General features: G+C 34.7%; 1 protein-coding gene across 1 annotated transcript; it reads left to right on the top strand.

The window, feature by feature from the left end:
- Positions 1-223: 223 nt before the first annotated feature.
- On the top strand, positions 224-8819 carry LOC132725551 (gastrula zinc finger protein XlCGF57.1-like; the record flags this gene model as incomplete). Its single annotated transcript, XM_060710686.1, is given in 5 exon segments — positions 224-354; positions 1196-1421; positions 4326-4482; positions 6426-6643; positions 7771-8819. Coding segments are annotated over 5 exon segments (1766 nt in total), but the record flags the coding sequence as incomplete, so codon positions are not given.
- Between the last annotated feature and the right edge of the window lie 869 nt (positions 8820-9688).

The following is a 9688-nucleotide window of genomic DNA, read 5'->3' as shown; positions in this document are numbered from 1 at the left end:
GAAAAAACCCAATGAGCTAGAACTTAGATGTTTAGCATGAAACATCTTCTTATGGGTGTCTACCAAGTCTGTTCAAATAAAAACCCTTGGGTAAAAATTGGCCCCGGGAGGGGGGGGGGGCTATATACAGGTGAGCGACCTCAGGGCCATCATGGCCCTCTTGTTCAGGGTGGTACAGGTTTTAGTATAACTTTTAAGTAATTTCCATTCTTTAATCATTCAGGCAGAAGTGATAACATTGTTGGAAATATGACAACCACAGCAAGCGAGATTACCGTGCAGAACCAGACCAGCGTTCATGATGTTGAAGCATTGGTTCAAGCCGCTGTCAGTGTTCTCACAAATGACATGCAGGTAAAGAATATGTAGAGACATATTGATATTTTATTGGTTATTCAATACTAAATTTATTGAACTTGTTGAAGTCTGGCATAATATGATTTTTAAACCTACACTCAATCAATAATCTCTGTATCACATATTTATATATCTGTGAATAATTTTGTTAAACCACCTAAGTACAGACATTCCGAAAAGTGCCGTTCCAACAGACCTGACCCTTAAAATTACGTTTGGACCGGTAACAACTTTAAGATTTTACATTCAACTTTTACATAAACGATCTTCAAGATAATATTTAGAATAAAAAACAACACAGTAAGTATCAGTATTACATATTATTTTTCGCCACTATAAGAAATGGATGTTTTACCCTATTTTGAAGGTGCAAAAGGCCAGGTCAAAAGTGTCCAAACCCTTCAAAAGCAGAAAATTCGGACTAGGGAAAACTGATTCTGTCCAGTGATTCTTCCAAGATTGCTGGACCGAATGTCAAGTAATGTCAAAATACTTTTGGAAATGTCTGTAAGTAGCGGCGTGGCTAAGAAGTTAGCATGTCAGACTAGTAAACCAAGGATTGCTGACTGTGTGGGTTCAAACCCCTTCAGGGGCAAGCATTTGTTTCCTTGAGCAGAAACTTTACATTTATTACTTTGTACTGGTTTGTTTCAGGAACTGATTCGAGAGTATTTCAATAGCTTATAGCTTCCAACACAATCAAACTAAAATAAATTTGTTTAAACTAAACAACCTTAGTAATGAGATCTTGACTAGAACAAACAAAATTATGGGACTGCTCAGACAGTCCCGACTAAATGAATGAAATATCTTATCTCTCATTAAATGATATTTCTAGATTGCCACACATGACCATGGTCATGTTGTACAAGATGCAGAACATGGCACCGTACAACTACTTGTTGACACATGTACCAGTAACAACATCCAGGAGAGACTGTATATGTGCACTGACTGTAACCTAGCATTTTATGGGGAGCAGGGTGAACAGGAATGGCACTGGCACCTTAAACAACATAAACCATTCAAATGTGACCTTTGTTCGGAAGCTTATGAAGATCGAGGTAAGAAATATGTTCAGTATTTGATTCATGTTTGTATGGTCTAAGTTTTTATTAGGATTTTTGTGCATTTGACCTCAGATATGTAAGGAAATTGTAAGGCAGAGCTCCAGATAATTTTTTTGGCAAAGGGGTTTTTACCCCTCAAAATTTAGAGTGAGGGGTAAAATGTAAAATCTGAAAAACTTAAGGGGTAAAATCTGTCAAAAAAGCATTTTGCATTTTTAGCTCACCTGTCACAAAGTGACAGGGTGAGCTTTTGTGATCGCTTTTCGTCCGGCGTCTGTCCGTCCGTCGTCCGTCCGTAAACTTTTGCTTTAAATGACATCTCCTCATAAACCACTGAGCCAATTTCATCCAAACTTCACAGGAATGTTCCTTTGGTGGTCACCTTTAAAAATTGTTCAAAGAATTTAATTCCATGCAGAACTCTGGTTGCCATGGCAACCGAAAGAAAAATCTTTAAATATCTTCTTTTAAACAACCCTAAGAGGTAGAGCTTAGATATTTGGCATGAAACATCTTCTAGTGAGTGTCTACCAAGTTTGTTCAAATAAAAGCCCTGGGGTCAAAATTGGCCCCGCCCCAGGGGGTCATTGATTTTCCCTATATGCATATAGTAAAAACTTAAAAAATCTTCTTTTAAAGAACCCAAAGAGCTAGAGCTAAGATATTTGGCATGAAACATCTTCTACTGAGTGTCTACCAAGTTTGTTCAAATAAAAGCCCTGGGGTCAAAATTGGCCCCGCCCCTGGGGGTCATTGATTTTCCCTATATGCATATAGTAAAAACTTAAAAAGTCTTCTTCTAAAGAACCGTAAGAGCTAGAGCTAAGATATTTGGCTTGAAACATCTTCTAGTGAATGTCTACCAAGCTTGTTCAAATAAAAGCCCTGGGGTCAAAATTGGCCCCGCCCAAAGGGGGGCATTGATTTTCCCTATATGCATATATAGTAAAAACTTAAAAAATCTTCTTTTAAAGAACCCAAAGAGCTAGAGCTAAGATATTAAGCATGAAACATCTTCTAGCGAGTGTCTACCAAGTTTGTTCAAATAAAAGCCCTGGGGTCAAAATTGGCCCCACCCAAAAACTTAAAAAATCTTCTTTTAAAGAACTCAAAGAGCTAGAGCTAAGATATTTAGCATGAAACATGTTCTAATGGGTGTCTACCAAGTATGTTCAAATAAAAGCCCTGGGGTCAAAACTGGCCCCGCCCGGTGGGGTCATTGATTTTCCTTATATGTGTATAGCAAAAACTTAAAAATCTTCTTTGAAAAAACCCAAATAGCTAGAGTTTAGATATTAAGCATGAAACATCTTTAAGTAAATATCTACAAAGTTTGTTCAAATGAAAGCCCGGGGGTCAAAACTGGCCCTTCCCCAGGGGTGTCATTGTTTTTAACTATATGTGTATATTAAAAACTTTAAAAATCTTCTTTTAAAAAACCCAATGAGCCAGAACTTAGATGTTTAGCATGAAACATCTTCTTATGGGTGTCTACCAAGTCTGTTCAAATAAACAAATAAAAGCCCTTGGGTAAAAATTGGGGTGGGGGGGGGCCTATATATAGGTGAGCGACCACAGGGCCATCATGGCCCTCTTGTTTTATAAACAAATTTAAACTTATTGTTTTTGTTTGTTTATTTTCTTTTTTTTTTTGGAAAAACCTTTAAAAATAAAATACTGATTCAATGTGAAGCAATACAAAACGTGCCCTGTAAAGTCAGACTTCCAGAGTATACTGGAACTCAAGTTTAGGATACATAGCAAAATTATCAGGGCTTCCATTTTCAAAATTTGGAAGTCAAAGACTTTAAAATCTCTGATATTGGAAGTCACATTATATTGGTAAAGAAGGAAAAGTATTAGATTTTCGGAAGTCACATGCCAAAATGAAGGAGTAAATGACTCCCAAACTTCCACTAGTGGAAGCCCTGAAATTAAAATATTTTCTAGGAGTCAATATTTTTCTTTCTTTATTTCTGTTGGCATGTAGCTTATTATGTGCTCCAGTTTGAACAATTATAGTTGAAATTAAAATTAAAGAAAAATAAACAAGATTTTTTATCTTTCCTTAAAAAAAGTATTGGTCTGAGAGAAAATTGTCAGTAACTGTAGACTGGGTACGAAAATATTGAGTACAAAACTGCAGGTGAAAAACATGTTATTTTGTTCCAACAACAAAAGTGAAAGAAATTAAAATATATTTTTGTTTATGTTGAGACATAAGCATGTCAATAGATGCCTAAACAAACTTAATACTGTGTTAACTCCTAAGATAATTATCTGGCAAAAATTTATATCAATAATTTCACAGGTTGATCTACGGGAGTTACCTCCCTTCTGTACTTCCTGCTACTTTCGTTTTTAACTTGCGTTGTTGACAACAGAACTTTTAGTTTTCAATGCAATAAAATGGCAATATATTGTATTTTTATGCTCAAAACATCCTCTATCTGAATATCATATGTTTACACTTCTATTCTTTTACGCTTAAATTTTGACATACAAGCGTATTTTCATTTTGTTGTGCGTAACTTTGACGCACAAATTTTGAAAGTGATGCGTATTTTAGATTTTCTATGCGTATATTACGCTTTTACGCATGCTATCTGGAGCTCTGGTAAGGTTAGAAATAGGATAAAATGCTAGGAATTAAAATATTATGTGCAACATAATGATAAATATTTGAAGTTTAATGATACAAATTATAGTAATTGTAAAATTGAGGTGGCAGATTTATCTGTCTTTCAGTGATGACCTTCTTGTCTCTTATAGTCTATTGTTAAACTGATGATCTGATGTTAAAAACAAAAGTAAACATTTTGTGGTCTAAAAAATTGTATGACTGACTTGATTTTCTTTCATGTTAAGAAAAAATTAATAATGAAATTCTGTTGTTAGAATCCCTGAAAACCCATGTACGAACTCACTCGATACAGATGCCATTTGTATGTGACAAGTGTGGTTCAGCGTACAGTCTGAAGAACAATCTCACCCAGCATATGAAGACACATGAGGATAAATTATACCAGTGCGGGGAATGTGATGTTCTCTTTAAGTAAGTTTATGAAACCAAGGATTTTTGGAAGGTTTTTAAAGCTGATCGGCAACAAAAATCTCATTTATAAATACATGTACAGTCAAACTTGTATTAAGCGACCGTGCAAGGGTTACACCCAAAACTGTTTCTTAATGAAGCGGTCTCTTGTTCTTAAGACAAAGCATGATAAAAAGTCATAATCTACACATGACATCTTTCTTTTGCGGTGGGAATGTTTTTCAACTTCATTTATATAAATGTTTAAATATTAGAACGCTACGATAATCTAAATGGATGTTAATGTAAAAAAATAACTTTCGGATATTTTTTGACAAATCAGTTTTGATACATTACGCACATGTTTGACATTTTTCCAGAATTTTTAAACTTCTCCGTTATATTTTCTTGTCTCCAACATGAAAACCCTGATAAGTGAAGCTTATTTCTGTTGTGCAGTTTTCATTTGAAATAAACAAACTAAATCTGATGGTATCGATTAATTTAATTGCTGATCAAGTTCAAGGTCAATTCAATGCAGTCTAAATATTAACAGCAGTCTAAATATTAAGCTATTAACAGCTAAGCGTTTACACCATCTAAAAAGGGGTGGAGTGTTGCATTGTTTTATCGCTATTATTGGATAATACACGTCACTCGTATACTTACCATTATTTGCATACACTTAAACGGTTTGGCAAATAGAGTTTTTCACACATTTATATATTGTGTTTTGATTGTTGACACTTGTGACATTACGAGGCGGCGTTCTCTAAAAGCACAATTACTTGACATGTAAAAGTGGTCCTATAATGAAAAGATTGATCTCAATTAGCTGACTAATAAGCGGTCGTTGGTTGCGTTGAGCAAAAGTCGCTTAATGCATTAAAGATATAGAGAGAAAATGAACGGGAGGATTTGAAAGTGGCCGCATAAGACAAAGTCGCTTAATACACGTGGTCTCATGGGCAAGTTCGACTGTATATTGTCTTATTTTTCAATAAGAATTCTTAATTGAATCATTTATGCCAAAGGTTAACTTATTCTTGTTGTAAAATTTGTGAATTATCTTTTTATACTTATAAGGATAATGGTGTTTTTTTTATGTTTGGAACTAATTTGGTGACCTCTCCACATGTAAATTCCCAATTTTAAGCATGTAATGCTAAAATTCCCAAACCCCAAAAGTCATCATGTGCTTCTCACCCTTTCAGACTATTTAATGATTATGTCTGGAATAACAAGTTAGTAGATAGCACATATAGTACATAATCAAAGAGCAGTCATTACGCGACAGTCTAGTAGTATGTGACTGGAAAGTTGTTAAAACTAGTTTTAAGCAAAGATAGATAAAAGTATATTTATGTGTTGATTTTTTTTGCTCCCACAATAGCCACTTTTCCGGATGGTGATGGGACATATAGGTTTGCCATTGTCTATCCATAGAGACAGACAAAACTGTGGAATGTTGAATGGAGCATATGTGTCCTTTGGACACATGTCTAGTTAAATTTGAAATGTTAGTGAATTTTCAGAACATTTGAATGAAACAAACAGGTCTAGTGAAGCCACTAGTAAAACTGAAAATTCACCATGTAAGAAAATTTCACAGTATTGAGGGCCTCTTATAAAAAACATGTACATAAAATACATGTATCATATCATTTATTACAACATGAATGAAAAGCATTTCAAGGAAAATACACTAGTATAAAACTTAAAAAATTTTAGGATGTTTTAGATAAATGAATTTGTAATGCTATTAGAAAACAGTAAATTAACTTTTGATTAAATATATCAGAATGGTATATGGCTTAAAATGTATAAAGGTATGTATCTGTCATTTACAAAATCATTGTTTTTAATTTGGGAAAGAATAATTCCAAACTACCTGTATAAAAGAAATTTGTATATTATATATACTTTACAAAGTTTATATATAAAGTGTATTGTGAATATTTCAGGTCACAGGTGAACTTGGAGAAACACCTAAGACTTCATACAGGTGCAGTCACTGTGTTCACCTGTGAGACTTGTAATAAGAAGTTCTCCCATCAGAAGAACCTTGTTCAGCATATGAAGATTCATCAGGGAAATAGTGGCAAACAGTTTAAATGTCCAGAGTGTCCTGCCGCCTATAGTTACAAGTGCCATCTGTCCAGACATCTTATTATACATACAGGTTTGTTTGCGTTTTTTTGAAATTTCATGGTTCAGTATGGCAGTTTGTTTGACTGATCTGTTTCTAAGTGGATGAACAATCTGTACCCACCATCTTTTTAGCATATGATTGATAAAAATAATAATATATCACAGAAAAGTCACACAAAAAAATTGACACACCACAGCTGGGACTCAAACCAAGGGTCTCTGAATTGCGGGTCCAGTATGCTAACCACTAATGCACCGCGGCCATTGAGTTTTCTTTGGGCTAATTAAGTTATTAAGCTAATGGAAAAATAAAAATTACTCTACTTAATTTCAAACATTTAGAGCAAAAGTATTTTTATTATTCCTGATTTTTTTTTATTGAAGTATTTTTAGCAGATTTTCTTACACTCATATGGTTTTTTTCTACAGAAAATTGCAAGCAAAATTGCTAAATACAGAATTCTCAGAATCTTCAAATATTGAACTTTGAATCGTGTATCTAATTTATATCTTCAATGATGCATAGTCATCTTACAGTTAAAGCTGAACAGTAATCATATACCATTAATATTCATTAAATATTAGAAACCTAAGGAAAATTATTTTAAAACACAATTTATTGTACAAAGTTCTTCACTGTTTGTCTCATGTATATCTGTAAAAAAGAAGATTAAACTCACTGCTTGTAGAAAAAGTACCAGTCTTTGTGATTTCAATTAGGTTACATAATTTTTGCAATAATTAATAATTTTATCAACATAGATAGGTTGTGTATCTCCATTTGAAGTCACGAGATATTCTCTTGATAACACTTGTAAAAATCCTGTTAAATCTTTGAATAAAGATGTCACTGCATATAATAAATCTGTATTTTATAATTGAATACAGATATATGCATGTACACAGTAATGCTTTTGATAAAAGCTTATTTAAGTAGTTATTTGATTGTTTGCAAGATGTGGCCACTGTCAGTAAAACTTAAATACAACTCTTATTATGTGTAATGACTATAATAAGATAGTGACTTCAAATTGCATTATTATGTGTAATGACTTTAATAAAGTAGTGACTTCAAATTGCAGCTATATCAAATTATTGACTGTTTTTAAAGCATTTGTGTTTAAAGTAAATAAGGTGACCTTTATATTTTTCTTACAGGAGAAAAACCTTACAAATGTAAGTTCTGTGGAAAAGCTTTTAATCGGAATGCTCATCTAATACGTCACAGAAAGATGCACAGTGGTGGCGAAAAAGAATGGAAATGTGAACATTGTGGCTTTGCGTTCTGGGAAAAGGGTGACCTTGTACGACATATAAAATCACACGAAGGAAACCGACCTCTAAAATGTGATTATTGTGAGCAGACATTCGTATGGAAGCGTTACCTATTGAAGCACTTAAACAATTATCATAAGGCAGATGACAAACATTTCTGTAAGACTTGTCTTGAATGTTTACCCTCGGAGGAGGATCTGGTGGAACACGAGGCTAACAATCACGCTAATAAGAGGGCACTGACTCATAAATGTGAAATATGTGAGATGGAGTTTCATTTTAAATATAAATTAGACGAGCATATGTACCAGCATACAGGCGAGAAAGCTCATGCTTGCGAGAAATGTCCAGAGAGATTTATTTCCAGAAAAGATCTGGACAGACACATGATTGATCATCAACAAGAGGTGTCGTTTCGTTGTAACACTTGCGAGAAGACTTTTTCTACAATAGATGAGCTACAGTCTCATGTCAAGTTGCACACAGGTAACGCCAAATATTCCTGCTCGCTCTGTCATGCCTCGTTTCGATGGAAGAGTCAACTGACTAGTCACATGGTCGTTCATTCTGCAGATCGTGACTTCAAATGCACATTCTGTGCGCGTAAATTTAAGCGCAAGCGGGACCTGATTCGGCATGTAAAGATTTATCATGATACCAAGCCGCCATACACTTGCACTGAGTGTAACAAAGATTTACACTCTCCTTATAACCTGATGTTGCATAAAACTGAAACGCACTGGAAAGAGACAGATATTGAACCAGGCAAATTTCCTTGTATCAATTGTACTGGGGTTTTTGGGCTTCAATCTGATCTTCAGAGGCATTTAGAAAAGGTTCATCCTCCCAGGCCTAACATTTGCATTTTGTGTATGAAACGATTCACTCTTTTCAAATTTTTTACAAAAACATTTTGAGACTAAGCATGAAGGTGTAGAAATGGAAGAAGGTTAGTAATTATGAAATCAAAGAAGAACCAAAAGTAGAAGAAACAACTGTAAACGGAAATTGAAAATGGTGAAAGTGCTGATAGAAGGGTCTAGAAATGGATGTTGACAATATAAGACAATAACCAAGAAGTAGAAATAATAGAAAATGACTATTTGAAGAACATGATGACAACCTGGAAAGTATTGCTAACAAATTCTGAAGGGGAATCACAGAACATGATTACAATAGAAGGTATGGGCCAACCTGTTGATGAAAGACTATCAGGCTGAAACTGTTGCTACCTCAAATGCAAAATAGAAATGGCTGTACCTATACCAGAAGCAATTACTCTAGCCCAGTTTTTCTCAACAAAGCTTCTCTGGGTGATGATATTATTCCAGTATTTTTACAAGAAAGTCAAAACATGGACCACCAACCTGCACAAGTTTTTGCAGGAGATGTCGCAGTTTTCCAGTTTCCGCAGTATCTTCAATGGCTCCAAATTTAAGAAATATTGTCAAGGTAATCCAACCTCAGGTTGTTTCCCTGTTCGCAGGAGGAGGTAACGTCCATGGCTAATTTCACAAATGGTGTCAGTTGAGACACCGGGGGGGGTTTTTTCCTGACTTTAGCCCAGAAAATTTTGAGCTTTTCAGCATTTTCCCGTCCAATCCGGCACTCCTGTAGTCCCATACCACAGCCCGCAGGTGCTACCAAACAAGGACAAAAACAACCCCAAAAAAATAAATTTCCCGTTTTAAACCGCTTCATGTTGTCACAATACCCCAACCTTTTGTTTACCTCTAAAAACCCCAAAAACCCCAAAATTGTTAAAAAACCATCCTCCTCAAAATACCCAAAATCTCAGCAA

Source organism: Ruditapes philippinarum, unplaced genomic scaffold, assembly GCF_026571515.1.
Source record: "Ruditapes philippinarum isolate M1 unplaced genomic scaffold, ASM2657151v2 ctg3646_1_1_1_1, whole genome shotgun sequence".
NCBI lineage: Eukaryota > Metazoa > Mollusca > Bivalvia > Venerida > Veneridae > Ruditapes > Ruditapes philippinarum.
Note: the sequence above shows the minus strand (reverse complement) of the source record. Positions and strands in the feature narration are given on the sequence as shown.